This window comes from Taudactylus pleione, unplaced genomic scaffold (assembly GCF_031769625.1).
Source record: "Taudactylus pleione unplaced genomic scaffold, aTauple2 ptg000447l, whole genome shotgun sequence".
NCBI classification, from domain to species: domain Eukaryota; kingdom Metazoa; phylum Chordata; class Amphibia; order Anura; family Myobatrachidae; genus Taudactylus; species Taudactylus pleione.
The window spans coordinates 4,208,965-4,226,644 of record NW_028284849.1 but is presented as its reverse complement, the minus strand read 5'-3'; the positions used below and the strand labels follow the sequence as shown (position 1 = coordinate 4,226,644).

Sequence of the window (17,680 nt, the reverse complement as noted above, 5' to 3'; positions counted from 1 at the left end):
GTCACGCTGACACACAGCTCCTCTACCTGTATAACTACAGCCACGCTGAGACACAGCTCCTCTACCTGTATAACTACAGCCACGCTGAGACACAGCTCCTCTACCTGTATAACTACAGCCACGCTGAGACACAGCTCCTGTACATCTATTACTGCCTGCACTGGGGCACATCCACTATCAGTATGTGGGGCTCACAGCGTGTGGTAGAGCAGAGCATCTTACCAGATCATCACAGCTTCTAATAGAAGTTTCTCACCATCCAACTGCACACTGTACTGTTTACCATAATGTTTTATTGGGAGAAGGGTGACATATCCGAGCACTGGTCTGGGATAGGAGCCAAGTTCCTGACCATGTATAATTACCAAGCTACAAATTAAAATCACACATTTAAGAAATGTACAAATGAAGCCTTTATGTTCTAGTGAGACTGTTACCAGAGGAGTAACAATATTAGGAGTCAGACAGAGACCTTACTCTAGGACGTGCACCCCGACTACTGAAACCTGGGACTTGATGACTTGACATCTAAGTTCTATAGTGATTTGTTAAGGAGACCAAACACTGCCAGGACGCAGGAGGCCTGAATAGGTGGGAGAAGAAAGAAAGGCCACAAGAGCAGGATCACTTATCAGAGATGCATCTAGAGACCAGGCTCTCCCTATTAGCCTGTGGAGGAAGGGTCTGCATATTACAGCACCGAGCAGCAGATCAGATAAGGTTCACGGGAGCTATTGAAGTGTATCTTGTTAGCGGAAGGCCAGGAACAATTAGGAATGTAATCCTTTCTGAGCCAGGGAGCTGTCCCTGTCCATTCAAAATCAATAGCCTCCCAACAAGTCAGGCAATTAACAGCTCCGCCGTCTCCAGCATTCGCAGTGCAGCCTTAACACAGGCGACAGTGTGATCATTGTAATTAACTGCTGGCATTCTAGGGCATCTTGCTCAATAAAACGCTTCGGGATCAGAGCTCAGGAGCCCTGGTGTGGCTGTGTCACCTCTTCCTTCCCCCCCACGATAGAAGCTGCCTCACCTTACCCCTTCAGTCATACAGTAACAAACAACACAGGCTTGTAACAAAGGCCACACAATAATAAATCGCAGACTGAAGCCGCACGGCGAGGGAAGGGGCATATTATAGCACCAATCCCCCCCCAAACAGCAAAACAACTTTGTAAGCATCAGACGAGCGGATAGAACCGAGCGCTGTCACAGCCGCATGGTTATCCAAAGCCTCCATAAGTATGAAAATAACTATTTCCCAGGGATGGGAAGAACATGATAGACACAAGCGTTTAGCCAGAAAGTGAACAATGAATGAGGTTGTGTGAGACACGGGTTACTGGAAGGCACCAGAGAGAATACAAAGAGCTGCCTTGTGTGCTTTTCCCCTACTACTGATCTCAGCACTGGCCCAGGTCTCCCTATAAAAGCACAGGCTCAGGTCTCCCTATAAAAGCACAGGCTCAGGTCTCCCTATAAAAGCACAGGCTCAGGAGGCTGCCAGCTACATGGTGTTCCCAGGAGTGACTGCTCCTCAACTGGAGATTACTACAGATTATAAGAATATCAGGGTGACAGGACTGCTCAGCTTTCATCTACATGGAGATTTTTACTTGTTGCTGACCGACAAAAACAGTCCACATTGTGGTGAGGTGTCCTCAGCGTGTGACCGCATAGCCGGTGCCCAGATGCGGGCTCAGGAAGAGTTACATGTGCCTGTGTGGTACCTGATGACATCAGCAACGATTACCATCCGGTATGCAGGGCCATTTCTTCAATTGGGCTTGTTAGGCAGTTGCCCAAGGGCCCGAAGCTTGTAGGGGCCCACCAACCCGCCCTCCTACATCCGCGAGTACTCACCTCAGTCCCAGTTTCACTTCATCCGCCGGCTTCAGACCAGTCAGACAAGAGTTCTCTCTGCATGTGTGGGAAGTCTGATGGGCATGCAGGAGGGTTTAATTTTATTGACCATTTACATTTTTTCCCGTGAATGGGTGGGTAGGGGCCCCAGTGCATTGATTTGCCCAGGGCCCACACTGCTGTTAAGACAACCCTGCCGGTATGTGCACCATATAACTCCGCCATGGCGTACAGATTACTCATGGGAAGGACCAGGGAAAGGTGGATTTTATTCTGATTCTGCACGTACAAGAAGTAGTTATTCATTTCACTATGCAAGCAAGAGACATCCCCGTCTGCCCTGAGATGTACTACAGTACTAAGTCATTTACAAGAGAATCTTGGTTCAACTAATACATATCAATCTGTGAATGTGGCCTGGTCAGAAGCCCATGGCTTTACCCCTTCTACAGTAATAGTTTATCTATGCTACCGTGGGATATAAAGTTGCTCTCAGGATGCAATTGTATCTTATTCAAAAGGCGAAGGATAAAACTGCTGGTGGATTATGTAAAGACATGACTGAGAAGCACAGACAAATCCCATCACAGAGGATCACACAATAGGATGCTAACTAAGACAGAAACATGAAATCATCATAACGGGATGTACTGTGATCACCCACAAGACTGTGCACCGACAGCGGCTGCTGTCCCGTCCTATCGTACTTATCTACACAATGTTCAGCTCTCTGTGCAATGGCAAAGTGGATTTATGAGATATGAGAAGCCAGACAGAGCCAGGGTCCTCCGTGATGTTTTCCCATCAGGGGTTTTATGGTGTTCTCACAGCACCAGCCGCCATCTGGGTACACAGATCATCCAAGTAAATATTGTGAGTGCATCGGTGAGTGTGTGCACCCTATACAGTATGTCTGCGACACTGATAATACGACAGCAGCCACTAAATAATATACACAGGACTGACCCATGCAGAGTGCTCTTACTGACCATGTACAAATGCTTCATACTCCTTATAATATCCTGACTGACACGTGTACGCATCTAGGGAAGGTTACAGCGAATGCACACTGACCCAGATAATACAAAAGAGACCCTCAGAACAAAACTGTCCCCCCGCAATCCCTTATACACGCTGCTCCCCCTCCCCTTCTCCAGTGCAGAGAGGGAAAGGACATAGCCCTTTGTCATCCAGGGATAGCGCAAGGAAATGAGCCAGGGAAAGCCAGCAATAGTGGTTCTGTGCAAATCATCCGAGTGGTGGTTGCAGCCGAACCAGGTAACACAGAAGGTCTTCATGATGCAGATATAAAGATGGCTCCAGGGACACCGGAACCCGTAAGATAGGTGCGCCTCATACATCACGGCCCTGCGGCCTCCTATTAGGCTAAGCCATTAAGACTAGAAAGCTTCCACCTCGCTTTAGAGTTCACACTAGTTCAGCATTCAGAGGGTCGGCACTGAGAGCAGCGCCAAACATGCGCTAATGTACAAGAGCTCCTGTACAGGGAACAGAACGCTAACCCGGTCACCGCCTCGCTGTAAGCTATTGTACCCGGTTATCAGCCATTTTAGCCTCTGGAAGGTTTCCGGCACATTCCTTTGCTACATTTTACAGAGCTGAAGTGAGATTAACCCACCACAAATATATTCAAATCGGAGAACATTGTGAAAGGACAATTTCTTACAGGTAAAAAGTCATTTTCATTAATGTAATGGTGCCGAGAGGGGTCAGTGATGATTGCACCAGCTAGATAAGTGTTGGGCAGTGGTGCAGGCTGCACATTTACAGAGGAGCTGGGGGTCCGTGACGTAGAGCCCCCCCGATCGTCACACCAGGAGCAAAGACCCAGTGCCAGCTGCGGAATTACAAAGGATTTAGCTGCACCCCTCCTCCTCCTCCTCAGTATGCTACAGCAGCACCCAGCCCAGCCCTGCTCACATCACACTAAATGGGGCACTTATGAGATTAATGTACTCTGCAAACGACCGGTAATTTCTACCTTAATTATGAAATTAATTTGCTGCTGCTAAATTCTCCTTCTTCACTGGAAAACAGGCTGTCAGTTCAGATCGCGCCGTCAGCCACCCTAGTGAGAGGGAGCGCACGGGCGCCAGAGCCAGGGGAGGGGGCTGGGTGCTCACACCAGGCTGCTGTTCCAAGAGCAAGTAGATGCAAAACAAGGGACACCTGTAGCCGAGGCCGTACGGCAAACACAGGAGATGAAACACGGCACAACAATGGCAGCGAGAACAGGTGCAGCCAGACGGGGACAGAACAAAGGGGGATTAGGGGAGGACACAGCAAAGAGGCACAAATATAGAAAACAGGAGGAGGAGGGGGTTTATGTACACATTTGCATTGTATGTCGGCTTATACCACAGAAGCGCCACACTTCTCGCACAAGGACTATTACGGACGTTCATGACCTGGGGGTGCTCTACAGCTGCTAAATACATTCACAGTGTCACTCATTAGAACAGACAGGTGAAATGGCCGGGTATAGCTGCCCACCTTCAATGGAATTCAGTGCCAAGACCAGAGCCAGGCCGGTTATGCTCTATATAATCACAGGCCCACCCTGGGGCAACACATGCCGCAGCGCTCTCTAGAAAGGAGATATATACATATATCTATGGTTTTATATATATATGGTTTATGGTTAGAAGCTAATCCCAAGATCCAACATGACCGATATCTTACTGCCCAGTGCATGGTGGTAAATAAGGATCTTCATACACAGTACAGGCTCCAACCCACTCACACGTCATCTCCTTATCCAAATATCACACTGCGCCCACTCTAACACCGCCTGGTACATCTGCTACCCGGTACAAACTGCACAAAGGTAACAAGTCCACGGTGTCACTCGCTTTGTGGCGGTTAGCGCAGTATATTGCCTTTATTATCATTACAAAATAACATTTCACACAACACCATGACCACAAAACTGGTCAAATACAGTATAGTTCACATGCAACATCACTACCCAGTCTTCTCCCCAGGCTGTTTTCTGCGGGCGCATCGTCCGGCGGAAACAGCCTACCGCCCGGCACTTTCCCCCGCCGACCCCTGCTGTGGAACGCTGGCCTTTGAAGTGACTGGAGGTTAAAGAAGCCTCCGATCGCTCCAGAGGCCAGCGTTCCCAGTGATGCACTGTGCGGACGTCACCTGCGACGTGAAAAGCCTGCCCCGCGCGCCTGCGAGGCAGCTGTGATCAAGTTAAGGTAAGATCTGGGATGGGACTGGTCTGGGAGCACTGCCTAAGGGGCCCAATTTAAGCCTGGGGGCACTACATAAGGGACCAGTCTGGGGGCACTACATAGGGGCACTACTTCAGCCGGGGGCACTGTATAATGGGCACTTTTGACTGAGAGCCAGCGGGGGAGCAGCCTGAGACCTGTCGGGTTGGACTGGTAAGCGAGATACCCCTTTTCGCGACGCGCGCATAATTGCGAAGACCCCTACCCGGCTACTTTTTGATGCCACCCGGCTGGAAAAAAATTCTGGGGAAAATGCTGCTACCAATATGACTTCTAGTACGATGTCAGGAACACTAACAAGAAACATACATGTAGTAACCTCTGCAACGAGACCACGGGACAGTAGGGAGTGTACAGCCAAAGAGCGCTGAACCCAGACGTGTGAGGTCCCCAGGCTACGATCCTCACCTTAAAGGTGAAAACAAACTGATCACAACATTGTCCCTGAGGAAAGCCGTGTGCGTTTCATTTTATTTACATCATAATTCATAGCGGTGTCTGCCGCGCTCTGACAGCGGGATCTCTGCCGCGTGAGAGGAACGCCTCCATTTTATACGGGCTGAACATATGGCTTCCAGCAGATTACAGGAAAACCTGCAGCGTTCTAGGAGACCTTGTGACCTCGGCCTTATGGACTGAAATAAAGCACTTCTCAATGTGGTTTTTTGGGGGTATTTTTAAATGCATTTGTTTGAATGACCGCAGGCAGCTGATTACTATAATACAGGTTTTCACAACCACCTACTACTTCTGGCTCAACAAAGCACTAGAGGGCTGCAGCACAGGTAACCCATAATATTACAGATGAGACATTTAAACACTGTATTAAGGTCGTAGAACAATTAAGAATGGTGCAAATGATTTTTTTCGGCAGCCTGGTACTTCTTATTTTCTTGGTAAATGATGATGAGCTGTAGAACTGTGACAATCACCTCCGTAGTTACTAACTGTGCAGACAGAAACCACAGTAACCAACATCCGAGCTGACAGAGGGGAGAGATGCAATTCACTGCCAAGATGAAGCTCTAGGAGAGGAAAGGATCCACCTCACATTGCATTGGAATTCCCGAAAACATGCCCCCAATGGCAAACGATCAGGGCCCCCACACCCCTATGGGTACTAGCCACCGTGATCGCCAGCCCGATTTCCGACCGTCTGCTAATTGTTCTGTGTGTGATCTCCAGGAGTCGCAGTAATATTTAGCCTGTAAAAGTATCAACCCTTGATTTGCAAGCTGTAATTATTCTAGAGAGTAACATCTCCATTGGCAGCAGAGGAGAGGAATCCCCCCCCCCCCCCACACACACATTCACAAGACACAGGATCCGGCTTACCTCTTGGCTCCTCTGCCTGTTTTGCAAGTTTACGCAGCGCGGCAGCAAAGCTGGAGGAGGGTGCGGACTGGACTGAAAGCGCGCTGCTGGCCGCCGGGCTGCCATTGGGTACCAGGGAGCCATTGAGAGGGGAGGGAGTGAGGGGGCTGACCGTGGCCGTGGTCCGGGAGGCTGTAGATAGCATTCCTATGGAAGGTGACTTGGGCTCATGGTTCATGCCTGGAACAAGGGAGAAAAAAAAAAATATAAAAAAGGAAAATAAAGCGATTGAATGGTTGAGAATAAAAATTAGACACATTACAGAGAGTCAGGCTTTACATACTACAGTGTAATGACTAGCAGCATTCAGCCACCACACATTACAGAAAGTCAGGCTTTACATACTACAGTGTAAGGACTAGCGGCATTCAGCCACCACGTATTACAGAAAGTCAGGCTTTACATACTACAGTGTAAGGACTAGCGGCATTCAGCCACCACACATTACAGAAAGTCAGGCTTTACATACTACAGTGTAAGGACTAGCAGCATTCAGCCACCACACATTACAGAAAGTCAGGCTTTATATACTACAGTGTAAGGACTAGCGGCATTCAGCCACCACACATTACAGAAAGTCAGGCTTTACATACTACAGTGTAAGGACTAGCGGCATTCAGCCGCCACGTATTACAGAAAGTCAGGCTTTACATACTACAGTGTAAGTACTAGCGGCATTCAGCCACCACGTATTACAGAAAGTCAGGCTTTACATACTACAGTGTAAGGACTAGCGGCATTCAGCCACCACGTATTACAGAAAGTCAGGCTTTACATACTACAGTGTAAGGACTAGCGGCATTCAGCCACCACACATTACAGAAAGTCAGGCTTTACATACTACAGTGTAAGGACTAGCAGCATTCAGCCACCACAGATTACAGAAAGTCAGGCTTTATATACTACAGTGTAAGGACTAGCGGCATTCAGCCACCACACATTACAGAAAGTCAGGCTTTACATACTACAGTGTAAGGACTAGCGGCATTCAGCCGCCACGTATTACAGAAAGTCAGGCTTTACATACTACAGTGTAAGTACTAGCGGCATTCAGCCACCACATCCTGGTCATCAGCAAACCACAGTTCCCTGACTCACTTCTAACACTGAAACCAGAAGAATTCATAATGGCTTTTAGCTAAAATTTTCATTACAACACAAAGTCCTCCCTCCCGGCAGTGGTACTATACACAGCAAGGCACAGTCCTCCCTCGCGGCAGTGGTACTATACACAGCAAGGCACAGTCCTCCCTCGCGGCAGTGGTACTATACACAGCAAGGCACAGTCCTCCCTCCCGGCAGAGGTACTATACACAGCAAGGCACAGTCCTCCCTCCCGGCAGTGGTACTATACACAGCAAGGCACAGTCCTTCCTCACGGCAGTGGTACTATACACAGCAAGGCACAGTCCTTCCTCCCGGCAGTGGTACTATACACAGCAAGGCACAGTCCTCCCTCCCGGATGTGGTACTATACACAACAAGGCACAGTCCTCCCTCCTGCCAGTGGTACTATACACAGCAAGGCACAGTCCTTCCTCCCAGATGTGGTACTATACGCAGCAAGGCACATTCCTCCCTCCCGGATGTGGTACTATACACAGCAAGGCACAGTCCTCCCTCCCAGATGTGGTACTATACACAGCAAGGCACAGTCCTTCCTCTGAGATGTGGTACTATACACAGCAAGGCACAGTCCTCCCTCCCAGATGTGGTATTATACACAGCAAGGCACAGTCCTCCCTCCCAGATGTGGTACTATACACAGCAAGGCACAGTCCTTCCTCCCAGATGTGGTACTATACACAGCAAGGCACAGTCCTTCCTCTGAGATGTGGTACTATACACAGCAAGGCACAGTCCTCCCTCCCAGATGTGGTACTATACACAGCAAGGCACAGTCCTCCCTCCCAGATGTGGTACTATACACAGCAAGGCACAGTCCTTCCTCTGAGATGTGGTACTATACACAGCAAGGCACAGTCCTCCCTCCCAGATGTGGTACTATACACAGCAAGGCACAGTCCTTCCTCTGAGATATGGTACTGTACACAGCAAGGCACAGTCCTCCCTCTGAGATATGGTACTGTACACAGCAAGGCACAGTCCTCCCTCCCAGATGTGGTACTATACACAGCAAGGCACAGTCCTCCCTCCCAGATGTGGTACTATACACAGCAAGGCACAGTCCTTCCTCTGAGATGTGGTACTATACACAGTAAGGCACAGTCCTCCCTCTGAGATATGGTACTGTACACAGCAAGGCACAGTCCTTCCTCCCGGCAGTGGTACTATACACAGCAAGGCACAGTCCTTCCTCTGAGATGTGGTACTATACACAGTAAGGCACAGTCCTCCCTCTGAGATATGGTACTGTACACAGCAGGGCAGAGTCCTCCCTCCCGGCAGTGGTACTATACACAGCAAGGCACAGTCCTTCCTCTGAGATGTGGTACTATACACAGTAAGGCACAGTCCTTCCTCTGAGATGTGGTACTATACACAGTAAGGCACAGTCCTTCCTCTGAGATGTGGTACTATACACAGCAAGGCACAGTCCTCCCTCTGAGATGTGGTACTATACACACCAAGGCACAGTCCTTCCTCTGAGATGTGGTACTATACACAGCAAGGACAATGGATTTTGCAATACACAGTAGCATGATCTCCCCAAGTCCATTGGAATATACACAAATCCCCTGAAGCTTACCATGGGCCTGCTGTAGAATTCGGAGCAAATAACGTAGCTTGTCCGGCTGTAAGATTTGCTCTCACTCTGAATGAGGCCCTTTATGTCTTCTCATGGACACAATTGCAACACGAAGCTAAACGGCCCTAAATCACCCCTATACACCACGCGTTTCATGGGACGCACCATAAGCTGATTTACCAATTAGAACTAAGCGCTGTAGTGATTTTGCCTGCGGTATACTGTATACCAAGTGCCAGGTTCTGTTTGGGAATCAGTGTGTGTGTGTATATGTGTGTGTATGTGTATATATGTGTGTGTATGTGTATATATATGTATATGTGTATATATGTGTGTGTGTGTATATGTCTGTGTGTATATGTGTATATATGTGTGTGTGTCTGTTGTGTGTGTGTGTACTCTGACCCTACAAAAGCTTGTCCCAGCAGCAGTCTCCGAGTGGTATCACTAGTGTTATGCACTTACAGGGTCTACCACACAGACCATGAGCGACAACACTACCAGCTAATTGCTAATTAACAGAACTACTCAGAGAGCGGCAGCGCTAAGCCTCTAGTGATTACTGTACAAACGGAGACCTTGTATTGATTTAGCCACATAATCCTGCTCTTCTTAATGTCAGAGTGGTACGTACTGTAAGACCAGGCTGCCCATAGGGGACCAGTGTTCTCCCACCTATTGTACCTGGCTAACAATCCATCGCCACGTCGGCCTACACTGACACTGAAGAGCTGGAATGTGAAATGTAGCCGGTTCTTACGTGGATACCGATGGAATAGAAGAGTTTACTCTGCTGATCAATAATGTGTAGCTCGTGTCTGCTAGAGGAACGGAGCGCTCGCTGTATATGAGTGCGGGGGTTTCTGTGAGGGTCTTTGGCCATGTGAAATGTGACGCATGTAATATTCCCCACAGAGGTAGTACTGAAATGATGCTTCCATGTTTGCCGTATAAGTCACCTTTACGCCCTGGCGTTACCTAGAGTACTAGCTGCAAAAGGCGACATAAGATGATGCATGGCCGTTCTTTGGGCCTGATTCAGAGCCGGACGCAATTAGCGCTCGCTCGTCCAGAAAATAGGGGTGGCTATTCAAATGAACCGTTCGCTCTTTGCGGTCTGTTCAAGCCTCTAGGTCTGAACGAGCGTACAAAACTTGCGGTCGTTTTTTGTGAAACTACGCCCCCTGGCCGCTCGCATCCTACGTCATGTCCGCTATTTATTAGATTAATCGAGTACATCGACTAGGGTATGAGCTGCTCGCTATTCTTGTGGTTGGTTTTTGCTACCACAATTTTGCGAGCAGTTCTGGCTATAAAATAACCCAGTGACGTGGTCAATGACGCTGCTGTTTTAATTATGCACACCCATAAAACGCCCGTTTTGACCTTTAAGCACGCCTGCGTTCGGATCTCCACTCCCCGTTTTCAAGCACCTTCCCACGTTACCACCCACATACGCCTTATTCTGTCACTCAAATTATCAGGCATTCGCTATTTTGCGAGCACATGAATTTCGACCGCACTGACTGGTTCGCGCATGCGTATTACAATCTGTACGCATGCGCAGTTGGGCAAACATCGCTCGGAGCTTACGAGCGGCTCTGAATCAGGCCCTTTGTCTGCAGTAAGTTACAGAACACAGTGACAGCTGCTCAGGGGTAAATATTCCGGGATAGGCCGCATGTTATCAGAAGCGGTCTCCGTAGTTATATCCAATCAGAACATAGGTGTATATATGTATCAGGGAAGTGTCAGACTCTCACAGCCCAGGATTACAGAGTAGGTAAAATAAAGCTATAATACAACTTTCGCCAGCTTCATGCTGACATCAGAGCGCGATACACACTCCCCAGTCTCTGTACCTGCCTGGTTACCAGTACGGCCGCTGGGGCAGGAGAATATTATAGGCTTCCATAGCAAGGGGAGGGGAAATAGGGTGATATTTCATCAATATGGGACCCGTACAAAGTAATAATTCTCCCAAGCCATTCAGGGTACCAGTGTCAGTCACCCTGCCCCATACATTATAAGTAATATCATAGCATCTATCCAGCTGCAATAAGCAGATACCAAAAATTAGCACATAAAAAAGCGGGTTATGGATTCTAAAACTAAATATTACAGTTGGCATCATTGCTGGCTGGTGTCACACTGGTGCTCCCAATGTTAGCGGGTTCCACATAGAAAAGTGATACAGGGAATGCTCATCCCATTACACCACAGCACTTATATTCAGAAAACACTGTTCTGTGAGTGTGATCACTTAAGTGCGTCGCCAGAGGGGCGCTTACAGCGGGCGTGCGTCGCCAGAGGGGCGCTTACAGCGGGCGTGCGTCGCCAGAGGGGCGCTTACAGCGGGCGTGCGTCGCCAGAGGGGCGCTTACAGCGGGCGTGCGTCGCCAGAGGGGCGCTTACAGCGGGCGTGCGTCACCAGAGGGGCGCTTACAGCGGGCGTGCGTCGCCAGAGGGGCGCTTACAGCGGGCGTGCGTCGCCAGAGGGGCGCTTACAGCGGGCGTGCGTCGCCAGAGGGGCGCTTACAGCGGGCGTGCGTCGCCAGAGGGGCGCTTACAGCGGGCGTGCGTCGCCAGAGGGGTGCTTACAGCGGGCGTGCGTCGCCAGAGGGGTGCTTACAGCGGGCGTGCGTCGCCAGAGGGGCGCTTACAGCGGGCGTCTCACTAAACCGTTATTGGAAAGGTTGGGGCTTTGTATCGCTGGTTACAGAGATGATAGATAAACAGAAGTAAAAGGTGACAGACACTTCCTACTGCCTAGTGACCTCACACACAGGCGGCTGACATCACTGTCACACAACACTTCCTACTGCCTAGTGACCTCACACACAGGCGGCTGACATCACTGTCACACAACACTTCCTACTGCCTAGTGACCTCACACACAGGCGGCTGACATCACTGTCACACAACACTTCCAACTGCCTAGTGACCTCACACACAGGCGGCTGACATCACTGTCACACAACACTTCCTACTGCCTAGTGACCTCACACACAGGCGGCTGACATCACTGTCACACAACACTTCCTTGTTGCCATGTTGGATTGGGCAATGAGTTTACGCTCACAGACTGCAATTTTCAGACAAATTTATTCAACGAGGGTACGCGGTTACCAGATGCGCTTAATGTTCTGCACTCACTCGCTCTTACATCTGTATACCCATTACCGTTTTGTATGTCTGGTGTAACATTGGGCCAGGCAGTGATCCCAATAATAGTGCGGGCAGCTGATCCCAATCACACAGGGACAAAATAGACATAATAAAGCATTCTGAAGACCACGGTCATTATCAATAGTGGGCGCACTAGAGGACGTCTAGCAGAACACATGGTGGGTGTACGCTGGCACACTACCACCACAGGACGGTAGGCCATGGACCCAACATTGCTCTTCACATAATAAGGGCAATCTGTCCTACAGTATCTCATGTGTATTAGGCATATACTAAGTATATCCCCGCCTATAGCCAGGGCAGGACATGCAGAGAACTGCACACACAGCGGAGGGACAGCGCATATTATACAACTGCACCAGTCATTAGGAGGGCTCTGACATCTTATTACAACAGGAATATGTATTTACTAACGTGGCAGATTAAAATGACACTGATACATACAGAGCGGAAGCCAGCTGACACACACACACTAAGCCATATACAGCCACTGCCATAAACTCTGATCCTCACATCCGTAGAGAGGAACAGGAGAGGCGGCCAGGTCCTTCAGCTCAGGAGTCACTAAGCGGCTCGGAACAAAAGAGGAAGCAGCCAGAATGTCCCAGCGGCTAAAGTGCCTGACAACTGCGCGCTCGGAGAGACCCGATGTGCGAGAGCAGGGAATCCAGGAGAGATGTCACCGCTCTACAGGAGAATGGAGGGGGGAGAAAGAGCGGAACAGCAGGAGCCACATCCAGGGTGAAGGAAGGGGGCACACAGCACCAGTCATTCCGCACGAGGGGCAGAGAGACACAACAATACATGGGAGAGAGGGAGAAAGTCATGGGAAAGTGAGGAGGGGGAGAGAGACCCAATCACAGCTTATAAGACAGACAAAGAGATAGGGAGCACATAGTACAGGCTGCCTCAGTCACCTTTATATTACCATAGAGAACCCGGCTTACTAGGGAGCGCAGCAGAGGGGCGGCCGTCATGGAGCTTCTCTCTTCCTCTTTTTTTGGGGGGGTTAATTTCTGAGCCGATGGACTAAATCGCACGCACGCTCCGAGGAATGGCTCCGGGACTCAGCATTATCTGCAGCCAGCGTCCCAGGCTTATCTAACAAAGCAGCAGCACACTCGCCTTGTGAGAACAAGCTGATACTCAGCCTGCAACAGCTGCCACCAGAGTCACGTGGGCTCAGCCCCTCTCCCCAGCCAGGCGGCCTGCAGATAACAGGGACCGTTTTGTCAGGAGACTGCCAGCAGTGGGGTCTATTCAGAGCGTCTGAGGCAGCACTGATCAGGGGGCATCTGACCCCACCGCATCCCCCCCCCCCTCTCCCCTCTGATTGTGGCAGAGAGGAGGAGGAAGATACAACAGGTTCCCCATATTGTCCTCAAATCCCCCCCCCCCAAAATAAAATAATGATTTTCCCTGCTGAGCGACTGATGGTATAATACAAACCAAAGGACCCTATAAGATGATCTGTCACATTTATCCTATTCCGTGGTTTCGCCACCCTGGGCCAGGAGAATGGCGCACCCATTGGGACCCAAGTACCCCCAAAGATGTCACCCCAGGGACTTATTTTCCAGGAGCTGTCTGGCCGATGGGGGAATGTTCATTCACTGCAGTTTTACTGATAGGGTTATCTAAGAGTTGTATCCGATATAGAAAAGACGACATTGGCGATTATAGTGCCCATCTCGGGCATCATTTCCCTGGATGTTAGTGCCGCTCAATGCATACAGATTCTTCGCTGGCAATGGAGGAACGTAGGCAAATCCAATGGGCACACGTCATGGAAATACTCTATAGTATGTAGGAGGCTCTCTGTAGTCCGTGACCCGGCCCCCTCCCTCCAGCTCACAGAAGCGGGCACTGAGGGCAGGGGGCACTGAGCGGGAGACATGCTGAGAGTTATAGTAGGGACATGTAATGCATCGTACACGTGATCTGTACCCACGACAATGGCCACAGACATCTACATCTGCTCTCTGATGACCCGGCCGTTACTGACCACACAGTGTACAGAGAGGAGACCTATAGTACAGGATGACCCGGCCGTTACTGACCACACAGTGTACAGAGAGGAGACCTATAGTACAGGATGACCCGGCCGTTACTGACCACACAGTGTACAGAGAGGAGACCTATAGTACAGGATGACCCGGCCGTTACTGACCACACAGTGTACAGAGAGGAGACCTATAGTACAGGATGACCCGGCCGTTACTGACCACACAGTGTACAGAGAGGAGACCTATAGTACAGGATGACCCGGCCGTTACTGACCACACAGTGTACAGAGAGGAGACCTATAGTACAGGATGACCCGGCCGTTACTGACCACACAGTGTACAGAGAGGAGACCTATAGTACAGGATGACCCGGCCGTTACTGACCACACAGTGTACAGAGAGGAGACCTATAGTACAGGATGACCCGGCCGTTACTGACCACACAGTGTACAGAGAGGAGACCTATAGTACAGGATGACCCGGCCGTTACTGACCACACAGTGTACAGAGAGGAGACCTATAGTACAGGATGACCCGGCCGTTACTGACCACACAGTGTACAGAGAGGAGACCTATAGTACAGGATGACCCGGCCGTTACTGACCACACAGTGTACAGAGAGGAGACCTATAGTACAGGATGACCCGGCCGTTACTGACCACACAGTGTACAGAGAGGAGACCTATAGTACAGGATGACCCGGCCGTTACTGACCACACAGTGTACAGAGAGGAGACCTATAGTACAGGATGACCCGGCCGTTACTGACCACAGTGTACAGAGAGGAGACCTATAGTACAGGATGACCCGGCCGTTACTGACCACACAGTGTACAAAGAGGAGACCTATAGTACAGGATGACCCGGCCGTTACTGACCACACAGTGTACAAAGAGGAGACCTATAGTACAGGATGACCCGGCCGTTACTGACCACACAGTGTACAGAGAGGAGACCTATAGTACAGGATGACCCCGCTGCTGAGTGGCTTCATTACAGACTGATTGCTTCCTGCAGTGACAGAGACAGACAGCCCGTCTCTAAGCATCACCCTGATGTGCAGTATAAGCAGCACGATCTCTAGGTGGCAGACGCTTTATACGGTCAGGATGCCTTAGCTGACTAATGACGGGCCCTACCGAATGCCAGAGGTTTGTTCATGGATGGCAAAGTTCCTGAACACCAAATGATGTGAGGACCAACAAACAGTGGCACGGTTCTATGGGGGGTGGGGGTCAGGAGTAGGCCACAATGGACACGTAAAATACCTTCCCAAAGCTTTCTAAGGCAGCGCAAAACCATGTCTGTTGGGAATGCACCTCAACGCCGCAGCTGTCTGACCAGCTTATTCTCTGTGGGCTGGGGAAGTACATTAGCGAGGAAATAATGAGAATAAGAGTCACTTCTGGAGCATACTGACAAGGCATCAATATTACTGTGATGCTCCGTCGGCCGTGGCAGTCTGTGCGGCTCCCGCGTACAGGATATTGGATTTCTCCGTTGCCCGCGGGTCACACCAGAAGTCATAGTCTCAGGAGAACGGAGAAGGTTCATCGGAGCCCCCCAGATAAGGCAGAACCTTGCAGCTACATTAATCTCCCGATGACTGGACCAGCTGCACTTGTCACGGCTAATCATCCATGCAGCGCGGCTCTGCCATGTAATATTACAGGCCAGAGGAGGCCGCACATTCTCACGAGACAAGCGCAGAAGTCATCTCCTAAACTGGGCCGCTGGGAGCAGACGTACGCCCCATATAATGAACGTCCTGGAGGGATGCTGTGGGGAGGAAGACTTAACACAAAAGTACAAATATTTTATAAATTGTAAAAAAAACAAACAAAAAAAAACAAAACATAAATAGGCTTTAACGTAATTAATATGTACTTTGTGCAACTGGGATGGTCTTTTAACTTGCCAATTATAATCCCCCCAATTCTGATATTCTACTAAACCTTCTGCCACGAACCCCGTTACTTGTATCCTGTCATAGAACATGAAAAGACGCCGCACACTAGCAGGCGGAATACGGTAATGGGGGGTCTGCACACGCCTCAGGAATCACTGTCACCTCTCTGGGCCTTGGCTGGTATAATGATTACACTTCAGCCTGTTCTAACTCTTTCTTACCACAAAATGCCTTTAAACAGCTTGTTACAATGATGTTATCGCATATTAAGCTGGGTACACACTATACGATCTATCGTCCGATATATCACTGACACGTATGGAAACAATATATGGTACACATCATAGCGTGTATGCCCAATCTGTTCATGTTACTCTGGGTACACACTATACGATCTATCGTCCGATATATCACTCTGACACGTATGGAAACAATATATGGTACACATCATAGTGTGTATGCCCAATCTGTTCATGTTACGCTGGGTACACACTATACGATCTATCGTCCGATAGATCACTCTGACATGTATGGAAACAATATATGGTACACATCATAGTGTGTATGCCCAATCTGTTCATGTTATGCTGGGTACACACTATACGATCTATCGTCCGATATATCACTCTGACATGTATGGAAACAATATATGGTACACATCATAGCGTGTATGCCCAATCTGTTCATGTTACGCTGGGTACACACCTCTGCGTTGGGATTGGCTGGCTGCCTGCCCAATAAAATGATTTGGTAAGTGCTATGCCCAGACGATATTGTCCATACACACCAATATGTTGCCCGCCATAACTGGCTACAGGGACCGGTAGGGACGTCATTGTTGGCGGTTCCGAGAATAGCATATGGTTTGGTCGGCCGTACAGACATATCTGCAAGATGCCTCGGCTCACTGCAGGGACCATGCGATCGCTCTGAACGTCGTCGTTCACAGACATATCTTCTGTACACAAGTACTATACATATCGCATAGTGTGTACCCAGCATAACATGCAGCATGTAATTATATACTGCGCCGTCGTACGCCGAATCGTGTACGATCACAATGTATCGTTACCTTTCCTCGCTGCGTCATACAGTGTGTACCCAGCATAACATGCAGCATGTAATGATACACTGCGCCGTCGTACGCCGAATCGTGTAGTGTGTACGATCACAATGTATCGTTACCTTTCCTCGCTGCGTCATACAGTGTGTACCCAGCATAACATGCAGCATGTAATGATACACTGCGCCGTCGTACGCCGAATCGTGTAGTGTGTACGATCACAATGTATCGTTACCTTTCCTCGCTGCGTCATACAGTGTGTACCCAGCATAACATGCAGCATGTAATGATACACTGCGCCGTC

General features: G+C 49.5%; 1 protein-coding gene across 3 annotated transcripts in view; it reads right to left on the bottom strand.

The window, feature by feature from the left end:
• The window catches only part of GSE1 (Gse1 coiled-coil protein), a 439,204-nt gene that overhangs the window by 36,670 nt on the left and 384,854 nt on the right, over positions 1–17,680 (bottom strand). For all 3 annotated transcript variants that reach the window (XM_088448022.1, XM_088448023.1, XM_088448024.1), the window contains one exon: positions 6,462–6,680. In XM_088448022.1, coding sequence (XP_088304148.1) covers positions 6,462–6,680 — 219 coding nt within the window. The remainder of the gene's footprint in view (positions 1–6,461; positions 6,681–17,680) is intronic.